This window comes from Gambusia affinis, linkage group LG06 (assembly GCF_019740435.1).
Source record: "Gambusia affinis linkage group LG06, SWU_Gaff_1.0, whole genome shotgun sequence".
NCBI classification, from domain to species: domain Eukaryota; kingdom Metazoa; phylum Chordata; class Actinopteri; order Cyprinodontiformes; family Poeciliidae; genus Gambusia; species Gambusia affinis.
In genome coordinates, this window is record NC_057873.1 from 23100720 (window position 1) to 23120392 (window position 19673).

General features: G+C 39.4%; 3 protein-coding genes across 10 annotated transcripts in view; 2 read left to right on the forward strand and 1 right to left on the reverse strand.

The window, feature by feature from the left end:
- Nucleotides 1-577: 577 nt before the first annotated feature.
- On the reverse strand, nt 578-1971 carry dnajc30b (DnaJ (Hsp40) homolog, subfamily C, member 30b). Its single transcript, XM_044118532.1, has 2 exons — nt 1774-1971; nt 578-1683 (listed from the first exon to the last, which is right to left on the reverse strand). The coding sequence occupies exons 1-2, from the start codon at nt 1966-1968 to the stop codon at nt 835-837; spliced, it is 1044 nt and encodes a 347-aa protein (XP_043974467.1). The 5' UTR covers nt 1969-1971; the 3' UTR covers nt 578-834.
- On the forward strand, nt 1511-7225 carry bud23 (BUD23 rRNA methyltransferase and ribosome maturation factor). Of its 3 annotated transcripts, none has more exons than XM_044118535.1 (12): nt 1511-1647; nt 3452-3489; nt 4051-4146; nt 4408-4490; nt 5029-5125; nt 5224-5320; nt 5409-5459; nt 5559-5644; nt 5793-5838; nt 5935-5996; nt 6609-6698; nt 6842-7225. In XM_044118535.1, the coding sequence occupies exons 3-12, from the start codon at nt 4058-4060 to the stop codon at nt 6894-6896; spliced, it is 756 nt and encodes a 251-aa protein (XP_043974470.1). In that variant the 5' UTR covers nt 1511-1647; nt 3452-3489; nt 4051-4057; the 3' UTR covers nt 6897-7225. The 3 variants fall into 3 exon arrangements, with proteins under 3 accessions (XP_043974470.1, XP_043974468.1, XP_043974469.1); XM_044118533.1 differs by lacking the exon at nt 1511-1647 and adding an exon at nt 2028-2117; XM_044118534.1 differs by lacking the exon at nt 1511-1647 and adding an exon at nt 2989-3179.
- Nucleotides 7226-7855: 630 nt separating this feature from the next.
- stx1a (syntaxin 1A (brain)) overlaps nt 7856-19673 on the forward strand; it is a 56290-nt gene continuing 44472 nt past the window's right edge. For all 6 annotated transcript variants that reach the window (XR_006370915.1, XR_006370917.1, XR_006370916.1 and 3 more), the window contains exon 1: nt 7856-8238. Coding sequence is in view for 3 of the 6 variants with exons in the window: in XM_044120287.1 (XP_043976222.1) it covers nt 8209-8238 (30 nt within the window). In the remaining 3 variants the exon portion in view is untranslated. The remainder of the gene's footprint in view (nt 8239-19673) is intronic.

The window sequence follows — 19673 nt, forward strand, 5'->3', positions numbered from 1 at the left end:
TAAACCTATTTTAGATTTTATTATCCGAATCAAAGCCTTCAAATCTTTTTCAGGACAATATTATCTCCTTGGAAACTAATAATGCCAATTATAGTTGAAAAAGACAGTAAGGTGAATTTTGACATTCTCATCTAAATGCTCTGCACTTTTGTTGGACATTAAATACAGCTGCCTGCACAAATCATGCACTTTAATCTGTTTATAATTTTCCTACTAGTCAGGCTTCTTGTATTTCTTATAAATTTTGAATATTCTGTTTTTTACTTCATTTTAATTTGCTTTGTATCTAAAATTGAGCAGCTGGAAAACTAAATTAGTAAAGACTGGACGCATGTTGTGAACTTACTGAACATATATTGATGTGTAGTTGTAAACATTGCAGTCATGTTCCCTGGGTTTATGTTAGATTTATGCATCTTTTGTTTCAACAACCTGAATGACTACAAATGGAAAATCAGCCAGTGAGGTTAGTGTTCCTCCGCTTTGCACAGTCTGAATGAAAACATTCAAACACAAAGTTAACTATCCTTAAAATATTTGTAGATTTTAGTACTTTGATAATCATACAGAGGCATCATTTCGGTACAGTACATAGATTTATTTAAATTTACAGAAACCAGCAGATGTTTACATTTGCTCTTTACATATAATATGCATTTATTTTCCTGTTACACATTCAGTGCAAAGGGGGGAAAAAAGCTTGAGCATCATTCACCATTAAAAAGAGCCAACCCTCTTTTTCATCTTTAGGCCTCATTTGGAGAAAAAAAACTAACACTTTAAGGTGTCAAGATGTCCGAGAAACATCAGCCACTGTCTGCTGCTGCTGCCAGGTCAAGAATTTAACAGACCGATTAAGATCATCGCTGACAAGGCCGCCAGCATCAACACAGTGAGCTCCCGCATCTTCTCCTGACGGTACTCTTTCAGCCTCTTCTTCTGCTCTTCCTCCATCTGCTTCCTCTTGACTCTTAGGTCCCTCTCCCTCTGAAGCTGCTCTCCGTAGTGAGCCTGGAAAAAGGCGTCAAAATCAAACATGGGCCGACCGCCGGTTTGGGAGAACGGCCTGGCTCTCTGCTGACGATAATGCTGCTGCTGGGAGCTTGTGGTTCTGCTCGATGCGTCTTTGGAGGACGGCTTCTCTGGGCTCTGCAGGTCAGACTGGCTCAGGATGCCTCGGTCATACTTCCTCCTCAGACTGATGTTGCTTAGGACGGTGTAAGCCTCGCTGATCTCGGCGAAGCGCTGCGTGGCTTCCTTGCTGCCCAGGTTCTTGTCAGGGTGGTATATGAAGGACTGCTTGTAGTAGGCCGTCTTGATCTGTGACTGTGTAGCACTGGGGGACACTCTGAGGATGTCGTAATAGGCGGTTTTACTCCTGTGCAGCAGAGGAGCCTCCTCTGACCACCTGCTGTAACTTCTAGCTGCTGCAGAGGCTTTATAGACACCAGGTAGAACCTTCAGGTGTGTCAGTGAAGCTCCGCTCCCTGATCTGTCATCTGCGAGGATGAGGAGGATAGTGCAGAAGGTTCTGAGCTGCTGAGGGGACCACCGGGTGTCGGGGTGGCTTGAAACAGCCCCACTGGTCCAGATGGGCTTCACGCATGAGAACAGCTTCTCCTGAAGGCGTCCGGTCGGGATCAGCAGGTTTGTTTTGGTGGCTGTTTGGCTCTTTCTGGGGTCCTGAAGCCAGAATAAACGAGCTAAATGTGTGTTCAAAGAAGTGCAGCCAAGAAAAGCCATTGTCCTCTGATGAGTTGCAGTTTGTCTTACTCTGTAAATTTTCTCAGAACTGCGCTGAGGTGCGCTTCCTTTTAATAGCTGGACACATTCTTCGGTATAGTGTCCCTGGATACAGGTGTCGTTTATTGGGAGAAGTCCGCTGGGTCTTATGGGACGCAGCGGGCGAGCTTGGCCGGTCACCAGTCGGTAGGCTCCAGTCCCGAGCCGCTGGCTGACCTCTGCCATTTTACCAACAACTAGCCGGTGAACGAAGACGGACAGCTTCCGGGTGTTGCAAGGCAACAAACCAATCAGGTGCAATGTTTACAGGAAGTATTTTAACTCATCTACCAATCAGATTCACAACAAAGATTTTCACGTATGCTGCACTAGAGGTAACTGTGACATTTCATCTGGATTGGAAAAAAGGTCTTTATAAACACAATGAATATTTCTTACCTTAGCTCAATGTCCCCACTTTAATTAGACTAGATAAACAAAATCTCTTAACCTAATGAAATGTACTTAGCATTTTGGCAGATTTAGAGTACGTTTTTTTCCCTTTTCCCTCTACTCGGTTTTGACTAAGTTGAAATACTGTCAATTTATGGCTTTATTTAAAAAGAAACGCAATTCGTGATTTGTTCTCATACTTTACAGTCTACATGGAAATTCTAAAGTTGTGTAATTTGAAATGTGATTGTCAAAATTCCGAGGTGAAGCGAATGCATGAAAGTTTATTAACCAGATTAAACTGAAAAATAATTAAAGGTTATTTATATTTTTTATATTTTCAAAATGAAAAATGGATATTTTAAAATAACTGCCAATATTGGAGGGTTTTTTAAGACAAGAAAACTGAAATTACGTGAATCACGCAGAACAATCTTTTTACGGTACAGTAAGGAGAAAGAAAACAACTCAGAAATAAAATTTAAAAAGTATAAAAGATGACTTGCTTTTCTCCACTATGTCTCTAAACTGATGATGATGATGATGATGATGATAATAATAATGTGATAATATGATTTAAGTCTGTTTTTTGACTAGGTAAGATTTTAGTATACGATGCAGATGGTAAAAAAGTATCTGCATCATTGAATTATTATTTGTTTAGCTTTATGATATGCTTTAAATATCTACAAGCTGGTATTTTGATTATGAATTCAATGCAAAGGTTTATATTTAGTTTTTCTTATCTTGTTTGTAACCTGGAAATCAGACATGAGCAAAGTATGAATTGAATTTAATGAACAGCAGGTGGCGATAAAGCGCCTCTTCCCAATAGATTAGCATAATTTAAATCAGCGAACAAGAACTGTGGCGTTTCACATGTGGATAGCCTGCTGCGATCACAACATTTAGCTTGATTTTTTAAACAACAGAAAAGAAATAAAGCCAGGAGGACCATGGCTTCCAGCTGCCGCAGACCTGAACACACAGCTCCGCCAGACGTGGTTAGTTTGAGGGTTTTGTTTAACGTAGCTGCTGTAGCCGTGTGTGTTTGTGGAAGTACAGAAGTAGTTTCATTAAGTGTTTGGTGTGTCTCCTTAATTGAAACATAGCATATTTAAAGAGGTAAATCTAGGGTATGAAACTCATTTAAAGCGTTCACGTGTCAGTGGTTTTGTAGCTTTGTCACATTTAGATCAAATAAATCAGCAGCGACCTACAGACATGTGATTTACTGAGTTGAGTTGTGTAATCTAATCTAATCTCATCTCTGCAGTTCTACAATGAAGATGAAGCAAAGAAATACTCCCAGAAGTAAGTCTGGATCCTTCATTCTCTATCATATGCGTAAAGTTTATGAAAATGTCTCCATTTATGCTCTTTGACTTCCTGTTCAGTAATGTTTCTCATTAACTAATCTATTGCTCTGTTGTGTTTCTGATTATGTTTATGTTTTATTTATTTTTGTTGTGTTTGCTCGGATCATTGTTTACTTTTCATATGATTCTTAAGACGGATGCATTGATTAATTTTCAATATGTCGCTGTAGTTTGCATTTCTTGCTGATTTTATAAACTATTCATTTAAATTTTTTTTCCAGTGGATTTGTATTTTGGACTTAAAAAATCCTGGTTTTGAAAATTAGAGACACTTTGAGCTTTATGGTTCTGAAAAAGTCAAAGGAGTAATTGCTCAGACTTTATTACAGGAGTTTTGATTGGTGCCAAAAATCTTTAGTGTAGTATCTGAAATGACTGCTCATCTGTTTTTTGCTGCATTTTCTCTATTGATTCAAGCTAGATTTTAATAGGAGATTGTTTTCTTGCACACATGCGTGTCTCTCCACAAAGTCTGATTGTACTTCCTGACCGACAGCTCTCGGATGATTGAGATCCAGACTCAGATGTCGGAGAGAGCAGTGGAGCTGCTAGGCCTGCCAGAGGGACAGGCTTGCTTCCTGTTAGATGTTGGGTAAGTAAGTTTACTTGAAGCAAAACCTTAGTAAAATAATTTATGAGTTAGATTCTACATATAGGTGATAATTATTTCTCGTGTTCCTGCATTCATAGCCATCTCTGTGTTCTCTAACAATGTTACTCTTGCATACAAAGCTAATAAACTTAAGCACATTTACATCAACTGTTTATTTGTAATGTATAAAATGTTAATCTGAGAACTACTTGGAGCCGGAGCAGAGAAACGTGAGGCGCTAAGTTCTGTTCTGCCTCCCAGGTGTGGATCTGGTCTCAGTGGAGATTACCTAACAGAGGAGGGACACTACTGGGTCGGAGTCGACATCAGCTCCGCCATGCTCGGTTAGTTTCACATGGTTTTTAAAAAGGAAGCACAATTCATTAAGCATAGCAGAGGAGTTTTTTTTTTGTTTTTTGCAGGTTTCAAGTTAAACAAAAAAAACAAATGTGAGAAGTAACGTTGAGCTTTTTTTGTATAGTACTAGTGCAATGATTAATAATGTTGAGGTATTGAATCGTGTGTTGTCTTCAAAGTATTTGATAAAAGAACCAGACTTGATTTGTATGAGAAAAACAAGAATGACCTGCAGCAGTTCAGGACCTCAGGTGTGATTTTTACATTCGTTTTTCTTGTTTAATAAAAACAAGCAGACTTTATGTTCCATAGGTTGAAGGTAACTATTAGACAAAGGAAAAACGTAAAGTTCCTTGTTAGCTTTCCAGGCTGAGAGGTTTTTGGTTGCTTTTACATATATATATATATATATATATATATATATATATATTATTTTTTTTTTTATACCACTATGTGCATTCTCCGTAGCAGATGTGGATTACTGTCTGATCACCAAGCTGTGGCTGTTTTCCTTGATGCTTCCAGATGTTGCGCTGGACAGGGAGGTGGAGGGAGACCTCCTGCTGGGGGATATGGGTCATGGCATGCCTTTTCGGCCGGGCACGTTCGACGGCTGCGTCAGGTAAACGCCACGGCAGCTTATCCGACCCATTTTAACGCTTTTAACTGAGTTCTGAATTGTTTTAATGATTAAAACTTGGGCTGTTTTACTCTCGTCAGCATCTCTGCGCTGCAGTGGCTCTGTAATGCCGACAAACGGTCGCACAGTCCACCAAAGAGACTCTACACTTTCTTCAGTACCCTCTACTCGTCTTTGGTAAAGTTTTATTGTCGTCAACCTGAATGTTAACACAGCAGATTTCTTACTTTTACAGGAAGTAATTTTGGTGTTTTTGTTCTTTTAGGCCAGAGGATCTCGGGCAGTTTTTCAGCTTTATCCTGAAAACTCAGAGCAGGTAGAAAATTTAAGACGCTTTCATTCAGAGTCTGAAATGATCTTCTTGTGCATTTAATCATCATATTTAATTTTGTCTCTCTCTCTTTTTTTTTGGAAGCTTGAACTCATTACCTCTCAGGCCATGAGGGCGGGTTTCAGTGGAGGCATTGTGGTGGATTACCCAAACAGCACCAAGGCTAAAAAGTCAGAAATGTTCATCCACCTTCATGTACATTCATATAATGTTCATCCACCTGCTAACAATCAGAGCTGAAAGTCATAGGATTCGTTCTGATTGAACTCGTTTAAGCTCGTTACAAATGAAAACGGATCGCTTCTTATTTTCCTCCAGATTCTTCCTTTGTCTGTTCGCTGGTGGGACGGGAGTTCTTCCCAAAGTAAGAAACGTATATTTATTTATTTTTGGCTTACTTTCTGTTTTTGGAACTTCTATCTTAACTTTTATTTTTATGTTTAAATTGTAATTATTTCAGGGTTTGGGGTCAGAAACGTCAGACAGAACTGTTGCAAACCAGGTTCAGTATTCAGGACAAAGGTAAATATGTTCTAAAAAAAGCAATAATTTTTGCACATATTGTTTCATTTGGAATATTAATACTATAGTAATATTTGTGTTTTTTGTGTAGCAGCTTATTTCAGTCGCTATTTTGCTCTACTTTATTGCAAATTCGAAGCAGCTTCAATACAATTGTTTTTCTACTGATGCTTGAAGCCTTCAGTTAGAATACTTGGCCTAATTTATTTAAAAAAAAAAAATCTTCACCTTTTTATTCATTTTAAGGATTTTGCCTTCAATCTCAAGCCTGCTTGGCTTATTCTCTTTCTTAGACACGAGACGATTATAGCAAGCAGCTGCCTGATTCTGCGAATGCGATTAGTCACTTTTATTTTGGAGAGCTCTGACAGCAAGTTACGATTAAGTTGTAAAGCAGGTCTCGGCGTCAATCAGTGCAGGTTGAGTCATACTTGTGTTGATGAAGCCAAAAGACCGACAGGAGCTCAGAGAGGGCCGTTGTCCTGCCTGACTTCAAACTCTGTCAGGTGGCTTTTCCTCCCTTTCACATTCGGATGTTTAAGCTCTTCTCAGTGTTCCCGCCTAAGGAGACGGTTTGAATACTTTAATAAGCTCTTCTCTGTCTTTGCGAAGATGTCGGTTTAATAACATGAAAGGGAAATCGGTGAAGAAGGGTCGAGACTGGATAATGGAGAAAAAGGACAGACGAAGACGACAAGGAAAGTACGTGGGAAACTGTTCTGAAATAAAATGGATAGTTTTTCTTCTGTTTCAGCTCGAACATTTTAAACCCACTTCAGTCTGGTTTGAAGCCTGTCTCTGATTGGCTGACACCCCTTCTCCCTCTTGACTGCTGTTTCCTGCAGGGACGTTCGACCCGACACGAAATACACCGGACGTCAGCGGAGACCTCACTTCTAGCTGTGACTCATGCAGCTGCTCCATCATTAGCTCTGTCTCTTTCTCCCTCTCTCTCTCACACACACACACTCATGAAGTGTCCCCTGGAGCTGTGGCTTGATTGGACTTTTCAGGTCTCTAATTCAAGTGGACAAAACGCAAGGCGATAAATTACACCAAATTGCTTTTTATATTTTATCAAGTGCTTTGATGTTTTGTCAAAAGCTGTAAGGAGATGCAGTTTTCAGTTTGAGTTGAAGACCGAATATGAGCTGCTACGAAACAAACAAACAAAAAAATAAAATAAAACAGAAGCAATGTTATCCTATTAAAAATGCTTTTAAATTAAATTGTCTTCATTTTCTAATTTATGTTTTGGAGAATTCACTTTTTCTCAAGTTCATTCTGTATGAAATGGATAATGCTTGGGCGTATTCTTTAACAAAGAACAAACCATTTTAAGATAAAGCACTTCTTATTGAAGTAGGTTTGAATCAGCAAAACACCATTTAGAAAGTCCAATTTATATAAAGAAAGTTTTCATTTGGCAAATAGAAATATTTTTGGTTATTCCAGCTAGCCTAAAACAAGAACTTTGGTCACATTTGGGATCAGTGAGAAAAAAAAAAATCTTTATTAGATATTTATAAAGGTCTGGCTAACTGTGGTGATGCAAGAGTGAACTGTTACACGATGTGAAGCATGTAGACCAGTAGTGTCCAAACCTTTTCTCACGGGAGTGTCAAGATAAAATCGAAAACCCCAAAACAAATTTTATAGTATTTTCCTATTTTGCGAGTTCAACAGTAAACATAACGCAATATTATTTTTTATAGATGCGTACTTTGAATTGCCTTCTATGTAAGTGTTTTCCTCGCTTGTGGCCAAAAGATGTCGCTGTTACTCACTGGAAACCACCTGGGCGTTATCCTTTAACCTGCTCAATCGATAACCTAAACAAACACAAAAATTCCCGTCTCAGTTCACCAAACGTGTGTTTGTTGTTGTTCTGTTAACTTATCCCAATTCCTGTTGGAGCCAAATTCACTCTAAAAAGACAAGAGTTTGTTTTCGCGGATGGATTAAAAGGGGAGTTTCAGGTATGTGTCTGATTGGGAATCGGCGGAAGGCCGTGCCTCACCTTAACACATAAAAGTAGTCCCTGTCCGTAAGGAGAACGGGGTTTCGGAGCCTCTGCCCGCGCGTCCGGCTCGCATCATCCAGTCGGTCTCCGCCCCGTCGCTCCATCATCAGCTCACATCCAGGGAGGGGGGGGAAATAGAAAAAGAAACGACGGGAGCAGGAGGAACCACGTCGGTGGAAATAAGGAACCATGAAGGACCGCATGCAGGAACTTAGACATGTAAGTTTCTGCTTTATTTTTGAGCTTTCCTGCTTGTTTTTGTTCACTATCAGTCCCTGTCTGCACCTGTTCAGCCGGAGCAGAGGCGGGTTGAGTCGGAGCGCTGCTAGAGCAACAGTTGTGACTCTGAATGATGGAGGCTCACATTTGCTGTTTTATCAGAAAACCAGCGCATATTGGGTCCAAGGGTTGTTTTGAGCGCAGATTTGGATGGAACTCAACTAGTTGTTGCTTTAGTGTTCAAGCGAATTGAGTCATGATTTTAATTATCCTCGAAATGTATCCTCCTCACTTTGAGTCGGTCGGTTATTTATGCGGTTTAATGGTGAGCTTCATCAAGACTAAACAGGAGAAAAGCTCATCTTTAATGTACAGAATCTCACAATTGATTTATGTTTAGTATTTGGAGATGAAGGAAAGAGATGCAGGCCTTTGTGCAATTATCTTGTAAAAACTGGCATTAAGACAGAATGCTATATTGAATTTTGTGAATTAGTCTGTGTCCTGCTGATTAATTGTGGTTATGAACCGGACACTGGTCCCAGTTCATCCGTTTCACCCGTTACATGTCCACTGGTGTACACACAGGGCCGGTCTTGTATAATGGCTGACTAGGGCTACTGTTTTGGGGCCCAAGGTTGTTGTTGTTGTTTTTGACTCCTAAGAGTTTAAATATACACTGTCTGTACCTAGAGATACATATAGATATATTTCATGATATTCTGAAGTCTTACCAAGAAGCATAATCTCAAAATAAATATTCTTTAACATTTATTGTTAAAAAAAAAAGAGTATGTTTCTTACGGAGCTATGTACTTAATTTTCACAGTAAATGTCAGTAACGGCGCAATTAATTTGCACATTTAAAAACATAAAAAATAAATTAGTCTATAAATTGTTTTATGCAATAAAGTGGATTTGCACAAGTAATAATCACTGAACACATGAAACTGTCACAGAGAGCCTGTAAAATAATGAAAATCTGTCAGTATATAAAAAACTGGCCTAACTTGATTAGAAGATTATGGTTAGCACCCTTAAACTCCATAAACATTAGCATAAAACACTTTTTGAACTTCTCATTCACTTTTATTATACTAACAGAAACGTTTAAGAAGGTTTTAAAGTATACAGTTTGTATCTTTTAAATTAAGTAATTTAATAAGGTGAAACTATCTAAATGAAAAATGGAAACTGTGAAATGGTAAAGCCAACCAACCAGACGTTATGATCATCGATAAGCAGCAGAGGACAGCTGTTGTGATCGATGTGGTTCTCTCAAATGATGGAAACATCAGGAACAAGGAATGTGAGAAACTGGACAAATACCAAGAGCTCAGTCAATGATGTTATACAAATGTAATAGTAAATGGTTAAATTGATAACTGGGGCTTACAGTGTTTTTCTTTTTTTCTATAACACGGCCATATTTGTTGTCACATCTGACACTCTTAAGTACCAAATCTAAACTATCTGCTGTCAAACAATCATGATTTATACAACAAGGTTCTTATGTCTTTTGGTGAGGCCTTACTTACTGAGCAGAGGAATGAGACCTGATTTATTTCTTATTGTGGGCTCTAGTGCCCCTTATATGACAGTAGGCTCACAGGAAAGGGGGAAAGAAAGGGGGGAAGACATGCGGCAAACATTGTCGGGTCTGGGAATCGAACCCTCGACGACCACGTCGAGGACTCAGAGCCTCCAAACATGGGTCACACTATCCCCTACGCCATCACGGCGTGTCTTCTTCTTCTTCTTCATCATCATGCCACGCTGCCTTCTCCTCGTTCTCTTCCTTGATGCATGCTGCTGTTTAACCAAGAAAGACAGAGAATTAGTCAAAAACCTGCTTAGCGAGTAAGAAGCCCAGCCAGTGTTCAGGCGTGCGTCGTGGGGAGTCGACAGCGATGGTATGGCAACTGCTGATCCCGTTTTCTTTCATCTTTTCTGACCGTATCGCTCATGTCTGAGAGATTGCAGCCGAAGCGGCCTGCAGACAGACCTATTTTAGGCAACTCAGACCAAATGGGATTGAAGCAAATTGCAAGTCACACACTGTTATTTCCCAGCAGCACTACATTAATATTGTTTTCCATATAGAGCTTCAGAGTTGGAGCTCGGGTTGAGTGTCTGTGAGGACAGTAATTTATGATTACGTAACCATCCAAACCAGCACGTAAAAACTTATTTCTTTTTCTTAGATTGTCTCTCTGATCAATCTTCCACTGTCAGGCTTTTAAAGAGATGCTGAACAATGCTTACGCTCATCTTTATCCTTTGTTTTTCACAAGTTTTCCCATCTTGTTGTTGTCTTTGCATGATGAAAGAAAAACAAGTTTGGCACATTTGAGGTTGGGTATAAAATAATTTCAATAAAAACCAGATTATTAATGTGGCCGTTAGCAGTGACAGAGGATGTAGCTTTTGCTGTCTGTCATCACTTCTTTTCTTCCCTGTGAATGTTCTTTGTGTTTGATGTTGTTTAAAATGGTGCTGAATGAGATTTGGGAGTCCCTGGTAGAATTACACATGTCCCCATCTTAATAAAGTGGACATACAAGTGATGCTTTTTTAATGCTCCTTAATAAAGCGTCACCACAAAGCTGCAAGGAGAAAGTGATGACAGACTGAGTTTCAAATCCTAAAGGAATCGCCGCAGCCCAGGCCGCGCCGCCACAACAGAACTAGTGAAAGTGTAGCAGGATCGCAGCTCCCAATAACATCACGCAACTGAGGTCAGGCGAAGTGTAGAACGTTTACAACGATGCAATCCTTTTCACATTTTCTACAATCCCTGCAAATCTAATGTCAACATCTGTTTACATCTACAGGCAGGCTGAATCATATTTCTTTCTGCGCTCCTTGAACAAGGGGCAGTGGTGAAAAAGTGTAGCTCAAATATTTTAAAGTTGGGAACAGTTATGACCGCATGACCAATTGGTGTGTAACTTGCTCATGAGGATGAAGGCATTTCAAGGGTCGATGGTGTTTGTATGAAACCTTTTAGAAACGACAAACACAACTTCAGTTTTGGGAAAAAGAGGTGCTTGCTTTTTCCAACCTCTATAAATGGTTGTAAGGTTAGCTTCACTCTTCTGGCAAATATTTTAATTAGAGAATTACATGTAGTCTCTAAGTGTCCTTGAGGGATGAGTTTTTGTCGTCGTTAGTTTTTGTGTTTGCGCTGTAATGGGCTTGTGATCCTTCCATCATCCAGTCTGGTCTTCAACCCCTGAGACCCTCAACATGACAGACTGGGACTGGGTGGATGGATTCCCTATTTACAGTGGATATTACCACCATCCATGCCAGCAAACATGGCTAATAATGTCTCCAATTATCTTCCATGCAGCTCTGTTGACAGTTGACTAACAAATCCCTGCGAGCAAACTAGAGATAATTGGCTGATTTGGACATTTCCTCAGAGTGTGAACAAAATTACAGAGTTTGCCAATTAAATTTACTTCCCAGCCCCAAGTACGCTTCATCAAGACGAATGTTTAGCTGTTGTTTTTATTTTTACATAATTGATTTTGTTGCCTCAGTTCAGGTCCTCCTGAGTCAGTACTCTGTTGCCAAATTGAAAATGTGTACAAAATGGAAGTCATTTATCTTTCTAGAAGAGAATTATCTCCATGTTTTGTAACATAGTATCACTACACAGACAAACTGAAGTAAATTATCATCTCACAAAAGTGTTCACATCCCTAAATGTTTTAGATTTTGTCACTTCACAACAAAAATTCCTCTTGTAATTTGACCGTATTGAGATGTTGTTTGATAGACCAACACAAAGCAGTATGTGGTTCTGTAGAGTAGGGAACATGACAAATGGCTCTAATATTTTCTTTAGAGAATAAAAATCTTCATTTGTATTCAGCCTCCTTGCGTCTGTGAAGAACGACCTTTTGCTCTTGCAGCTGTGAATCTGTTGGGATATGTCTCTACTAGCGCTGCCCATCTGGAGACTGAAATTTCTGCCCTTTGTTCTCTACAAACTACCTCAAGCTCAGACAGATTGTTCTGTGGAGCATCTGAGAAAAGCAGTTTTCAAGTCTTGCTACAAATTCTACGATGGATTCAGGTCTGGACTTCTAACACATACATATGTCAAAATTCACAAGTCTTTGTGTTTTTTTGTTGTTGTTGTTTTTGTGTTGTATTTAGAATATTTTGAAGTCATCTGGTTTTTGTTTGGGGCATTTTGTTCTCTTCTTTGTTCTGTTCTTTGTCTTTGTTTAGATTCCTATTTTAGTGTTACTCTTTAGTTTTTAATTCACTGGATCCTTTTGCATCTTGTTTAGATCGCTGCATATTCCTTTTTATGTTAAGTCATTTTACCTTTAGCTCCTCTGGTACTTACTTAGATCTACTGTAATCTGGGGATTCTGCTCACCTGGTTATCACTTCCCCAGAAGTTACAGACCAGTCAGATTCTTTCACTTCTCATCAGATCTGTTCATTTCCTGCCCTGTCAGTTTGCCTGTCTTCTGTGTCTGCTTTGTTTCTCTTCATCTTTTTTTTGCAAGTTGCTTTAATTAATTTTCCTTTCCAATGTGACACTCACCGTCTTTCCTGCGTTTTGGTCCATATCCGCCACAACTCATGACAAATATGCCGTGAACTAAACTGTTGCCGTCCTGGTGAAAAGTGAACCTCGGCGAACTGCAACCAGCTTCCCTGCCGCTGCCGACTGACACATGAGGATTTGATGGTCAGGGTAATGTGTTGATCTGGCAGGTAATGGCCACAACAAGACGAAGTTTGTGGTAAAAAGTATCAAAATAAGAAAAAGTACAAGAGGCGTGAGTAATGCACGGCACTAAAGCAAAAAGAAGTCTGAGTTTTCCAGATGATGTTACTCATGTGTGTTCTGTGTGTTTGTTGTCGCGTCACACAGTGCGTTTACTCATCCGCATGTGTGTCATGTTGGCAGATACTGGGTTTGCTCATATTTATGAGGATCCAGGTTGTGCTTCAGCACTGCCCATATGCATGTAAAGCTTCTTTATGAGCTCAACGGCTGCTCTTCATCGCCTCTCCCAACAGCTCCTCTTTAGCTGTCAGCTGCAGTAGCTAAAATGGTCATACAACCTCTCCTTATCAGCGTGTTCCCATTGCTCCCAGTCGGCCCAGCAGAGACAGATGGCATAGATATGATGCGTTTGTTAAATCGCCTGGGAATTAAATTGATGCGGTTATTATAGATATCACACACTACTGGAGCTGTTATAAATCCGATTGTTTATTGTTTCTTAGAGGTGAGTTATTTGCTTAGGCTGGCGTTTTTAACGCTGCATGGGTAACACCTGATTCACTGTGAGTCATCTTCATTTTTATCCTGATATCTTATTTATTTTGTTGTTTTTTTATTTAATTTTATGAAAAAGTAAATAAAACATTTTCGTCTCCTTAAAGTTGCAGTAGGTAACTTTTATAAGAATATATTTTTTGTAAATACGTTAAAATATGTTGTGTGAATACATCTAGCTCCTCTGGATCCTCCCTGTCGTCATACTGCCACCTGTAGAAATATACAGCTGCTTCCAGTCAGGAACAACCAATCAGAGCCAAGGAGGAGGATCTTACCGCGGTCAATCATGTTTGCATATGCGCTTCTCATTGTCTCCATCTTGAGGCTGTGAGAAGCACCAAGGGTTCACTCAGCGCTGACTTTGAGAAAGTAAAAGTGAACTTCAAAACAGGAAACGCTCGGATTTGTGCTAGACACTAAAGCCAAACTGATAAGCACTCAGGCCATTTTTAACCCTTTACAGTTTGGAAGCATAAGCAGTGACGATGACTTCGTTTGTCTTGTGAAAGTCTCTAATGCCCCGGATGTGTTACGGAAAACACTGATCTCTCTCAGGTTGGAAACCTGTCGATGTTATCAGGAGTTGCAGTGAAATGCCTCGTCATGGTTCAGCGTTATCAGGGCGGCATGCTCACCAGCACATTATTCATTAACACGTAGAGGCTGCATTAATGAGCCATGAAATGGTGTGACCAAGCTGGCATCTCACCAGGGACTTGTCTGTCTTTGCAAATGAGTTGACAGCTGTAATGATATCCAGTGTCTGTTGGCTGCGAACGATTATTTCTGAAATTTGGCTCGTTGAACTGTTATTTACAGACGATTGATTCGGGCCAGCGAGGATCCCTGTAGATGTACGAGTTATGAAATTACAGTGATTGATTTTTGAAGGATTTGGTTGTGTTGAAGCTTTTTCCAATAAATGAGCTAATTAAGCTCCTAATATTATAAGTCCGACGACAATCCTGTAATCAAACATAACCCATCTGCTGTGGGAGATTGGCTTTGGGTAATCTTGGTTCTGGCTGTTAAGATTGAATTTTTAATGTGTTGACCTCCCGCTCTCACATCATCACATAATTGATAGCAGCTGAACGGTTCTATTTGCAGAGCAGATAGAAGCTTTTTATCATGCACACTTGTTGAAGATTAAGGTTTTTGAATGGTAATTATCCTCATTAGGCTCTAAGTAGGTGTTCTTGTCACAGTCTGCAGGTGAATTTGATGAATTAAAATCTTGAATGTTGCCAGTTGGATTTTTGGCAGAGGCTCCTTAGTGGGATAAACATTTGCAGTCAATGAATATGAACACATCGTCTCGTGAAAAAAGCTTCAGCTGGCAGGGAAACGTGGTCTGAAAGGATTTTCAGTGCCATATCCGTCAGCAAAATTTAGATTCACTGTGTGTCAGAAATTGGGAGTGTGCTGAATTCAAGCGCTTGTTCACACAGGCATGACAATAAAACAGATAATTATCCCTTTGATAAAAAAAATTATACAAAATATATAACATGGTCTCTGTTATTTAAGGCAGAAGAGCAACAATTGTTGGTACTGCAGCTAAATTAATTCATTCTATCCTTCCACAGAAGTTCAATGGGATTTAGGTCAGAATAGTCCGATGTGTTGCTGTTAGCTATTCCTGGGTGTTTTTAGCTGGGTGTTTGTGGATGACCTATGACCTTTGACCAAAGCAAAGCATAGTGAAACGAGGCAGCACATTTCTCTCCAGAATACCTCGATAGTCTTGATATTCCAATTTACCTTGCACAGATTTAGTTGAATAGTCAAATTATTTTCAATTATTTCAAGAGGTAGCATAATTTTTCTTCAGGCCTGTTTCATTAGTCTGTTTTTTTTCTTAATGATTCTGTTGTATCACATTTCAAAAATTCATTGGTTAATTTTCAGTTATTTTAACAAAATATATAAATTTATCAGTTTCAAGGTATTTCAATGACTTTGGAGTGTTACCAACTATTTTGTCCACATCCACAAATGACAAGAAAAAAGAAGAAAACTACAAATTATTGTTTGTGTTGGTCTATCACTAAGTAATCCACCAAAAATACTTTGAGGTTTGTGCCAAAAGTAAAAAAAACAAACACAGAATGTGTAAATAAATTTGCAATTCGTTTCTATGAGATGGTTAAACAACTGCTTTGTGTGGAAATGATAAATTGTTGAAAGCATTTCAATCTAGAAAAAATAATTCCAAGCATGGTACCTAAATAGCTGATGTTTCTGCTTAATTTAAGCCATTCATATCAAAGTGAAAATTAAGTACGTAGTAGATTGTTTAATGACTAAAAAAGTTGGCAAACATTTTATGTAAATTTTTTTAAAATGTTCCTCAGCTTTATTTCCCCCAGCCCTGTTTCTTATATTTTATTTTCTAAGCATTCCCTTTCATCACGTCCTGCTTTTTCCTCCCACACCTTGGTACATGTTCTCCTCCATTCCTGCAGCATTATTGTGTTAGTAGAGCATGGATCGTGTCATAATCCTTTATGGTCAGCGACTTGCAGCTCGCTCCGGCTTTTCCATATTTCAGAGGGAAGTTGGAGCAGCAGATATGGGTGGAGGGAGGAAGCGGTGACAGCACATCTCTTCTTCAATTGAGGCTTTATGACATTTTCTCTCCCACTTCTGCCAAACTGAACACTGGCCAACCTTTTTCTACTGCCTGCAGACAGACGAGTCATGTTTTTATGACTTGTGGGGACTTTACATTGACTTCCATTCATTTTCTTCAGTCTAACACTTACCCTACCCCTAACGCCAACTGTAATCATTACCCTAACCGTAACAATCACATACCAAACTCCTAACCCCAAAACAACATTTCCCATCTTGGGGACCAAGAAAATGTCCCCACAAGGAGCAGTGGTCCCCACAACTCCACATTGTTGATGGGTCCCCATGAAGATATAAAAACCTGGTTCACTCTCACACACATACGCACACACACACACACACACACGCACACACGCACACACACACACACACACACACACACACACAGGATGGAAGAGTTGGTGTATGAAAATCTTCTATCATGTGTAATTCATATAGTCACACCCCGACCCGTCAGCTAATTATGAGCTATGAAGCCGAAACGTGGGGAGGGGATCAGGACTTGGGCTGAAAGGTCACTTCTCTCATGTGAGTCTCTGTGGCACAAATAGACGTCTCTCTGAGAGCTGACAGATTTACACCTGAAACCGACTGATATCGATTCATGCAAAGTCAAGGTAGTATCGCATTATAAGTCATTGTTTAACCTTTTGCTGTGTGGCCCTTTGTAGATTTGTGTTTATGCGCTTTTAAATGGCATCACTCTGATGATTGAATTGTTAAAGGTCAGAAAGATGTGAGGTGGTGGTCGGGGGGGATGAGGAGGAATAAATTATTTAATTTAGTGGAAACATAGCACAGCGAAATGTTGTGACAGATGCAATATAAAATTTAAAGTCTGGACAGAAGCGTGTGCAAAGGAAGGAAAGTGATGAAGTGTGGAGGGGAGAGAAAGGTAACCGAGTCCACGGTGTGTGGCTCTGCTGCGGTAATGATTCTGTAGTCAAGCTCCACTCTGTAGGAAGGAGGTGTCAAAACGACAGGTGAGGTGGATAAGAGAGAGAAGATAATTAAAGGAGAAGGACACTGAGAGAGCAACAGGAAATTGTTAGGCATTCTATAACTATGCAGGAGTCTTAAAATGAGAAGTAATTCACAGTAACTGTCACAAAAACGGCAGGAGGTTCGGTTCAGCTTTTTAATAGAGTGCCAGTTCCCAGCAGATGTAAGGGACTTTAAGAATCAAACAAATCCTACAACTACAAAATCAGACTGATCTAGTCCAAGGCAGATTCTAATTTAATTGCATACATCCCACATGCAACCAAAACTCACACTGTCAATTACTAGAAAGTTACATTTAGTCATTGACTTAGCAGCCATCCTGGCTTCTGTTAAAGTTAAAGTTGAATGGATGATTTGCAGCAATCCCTCCTGAATAAGATAATCGCATACAAATCGTTGACTCTGCAGGAATCCCTCTTCCTCTTTCTGAGGAAGCATTTGGCTACAGTGGCAATCCTTCCACCTGGATAAGCATGTGGTAACAATGGACAGTTAATTTCCTCGAGTCTCTGACTTTGCAGAAATTGTAAATCCTGGGAGAACATGTGACAACAGGGGACAGATGGAGGCGTTGAGTCATTGACTCTGCAGCAATCCCTGTTTCTGAGTAAGCGTGTGGACACAGTGGACAGATGAAAGCATGAAATCTTCAATTTTTCAGTAGTTTTTCCACCTGATTAATAATGTGGTAGCATGCAGGTGATTGCATTGAGTCATTGGCTAATGAGCTTTGTGACCAATTTTGTTTTTCTTGAAGCTCAGAACTACTTTGCATTGTGTCTTTGAGAGCTGTAATTAATTGCATTCAAATGATTTGTTTCCTATTTGTAATACTCTGGCCAGTCTTTAGTTACTTATAGTAGAAGAGGCATAAAAATGCAAGAGAGCCTCTTCTGTTGTCGTCATTGCAGCCAGCAAACGTCACTGGAAAAAAATTTCAATTATCCCTTCAGTAGCTGTGTGATCTCTGTTTACTTGAACGAAAACATCTTTGTTCAAAAACTTGGACATGTGCATGGCTAAACCAAGTTCATATTTAAAATTAGATGAAAAAATCAGATGAAATTACGTCATAAGTCAATTTTTAGAAAAGCAGGGAATTCAGTTAGTATTTTTCTGATGAATGATTCATAGCTTCTTCAACATGGCTGCTGTTTGGATTTAAGGGAAAGGATTAAATTGTTTTTTACTTTCTTTCATATTTCTGTTTTGTTTAAAATAATAAAAGTTAAGATGATATGGATGGATAAGAGAATCTGTTTAATAGGCAGTGAGCAATCAATGCAGCTGCTGTACATTCACTACAACTCAATCTAATCATAACATTTTTAAATATAACAATCATTTTTGCATTGCTTGTAATTAATATTTCTCAGACATCTTCTGTTTTATTAGCACTAAATATGTTTAACTTTTTGCCTTTCATTATTTTACTGTATTGCTGTTCTTTATTAGTAAATGCATGGTTTAAAGTCAAAGTCTTCTGCTCCAAGATTTTGCAATAATTTGACAAACAGAAACAAAACTCTTCTTATTTTTAGATTCTAAAGAGGATATTTCTCTATAGTTCTCAGCGATTCTGCATGAAGCAAAATAAATAAATAAATAAACCGCTTTAGCTCCTTTTCTCCTCTCAGATACAGAAACTAATCATTAGTGTACTCTCCGAACGACAGACACGTGTGGCTTTCCTCTGCTGACGACGTTGTAACAGGGAGAGGAGTAATGAGACAGGAACCGAGTGAGTTTTACACTCGGCTGGTCTTCTCCTGGCTCACTCTATCACTGCCCGTGTCCGCTCATCAGCCGCGCTGCCTCTCCAGTTGTATAATTTCCAGGTTTCAATCAACCTACACCCTGTCCTCCCCCTCTGCCAGGCAGTCGTTCACTCTGACAGGTCCTCTGTCAGTCGGCTGATGATTCGTGGTTTCAAAGTGTTAGCATCGTCTCTGGGCTGCTAGTGTGCCTTTTTGTCAGAATACTGAACGGAGAATTAAATCTTAGGTTACACTGAGTCAGTTCTACAGCAGTTACTTTAGTAATCGATTATTCTGGCGATTAATCTAGTCGTTGGGTAAGAATATTGACATTCTGCAGCTTTTGTGCAATATTAGAAATACACAAAAAAGGCAAATAGCATTTCTTTTTTAAATATGAAAATAAGCATTTTATAGCCCAAAATGCAGCAGGAAAGTGAAACAGCAGTGAAAGGAACCAGGTATGAGAGCTGCAGCTGCTGTGCATGTCGTTCTGTGAAAAGATGTGCTTGATTATTAGCCAGCGATATTGGTGAATTATGGACTGTTAATGACTCATAACAATCTGTTCATGTTAGCTGCAGCCTTATAACAATGAGCACATGAATGTCTCTCCAGCTGAATGCTGTATTAAAGGGGCTGTATTGTATTAAAGCAACCTTTTTGAGATTTTCATCATGTTATAATATTATTTCCTCATCAAAAAGCATCTCGAGTGT

What these genes read in the sequence shown, in the direction of transcription:
- dnajc30b (XM_044118532.1), bottom strand. Translation starts at nt 1,968, where the DNA reads ATGGCAGAGGTCAGCCAGCGGCTCGGGACTGGAGCCTACCGACTGGTG. An exon ending in GTTCTGAGAAAATTTACAGA is followed by an intron (nt 1,684 to 1,773) that starts GTAAGACAAACT and finishes TTCTGGCTTCAG; the next exon opens with GACCCCAGAAAGAGCCAAAC.
- bud23 (XM_044118533.1), top strand. Translation starts at nt 2,043, where the DNA reads ATGTTTACAGGAAGTATTTTAACTCATCTACCAATCAGATTCACAACA. An exon ending in GCAAAGAAATACTCCCAGAA is followed by an intron (nt 3,490 to 4,050) that starts GTAAGTCTGGAT and finishes CCTGACCGACAG; the next exon opens with CTCTCGGATGATTGAGATCC. An exon ending in TGCTTCCTGTTAGATGTTGG is followed by an intron (nt 4,147 to 4,407) that starts GTAAGTAAGTTT and finishes TCTGCCTCCCAG; the next exon opens with GTGTGGATCTGGTCTCAGTG.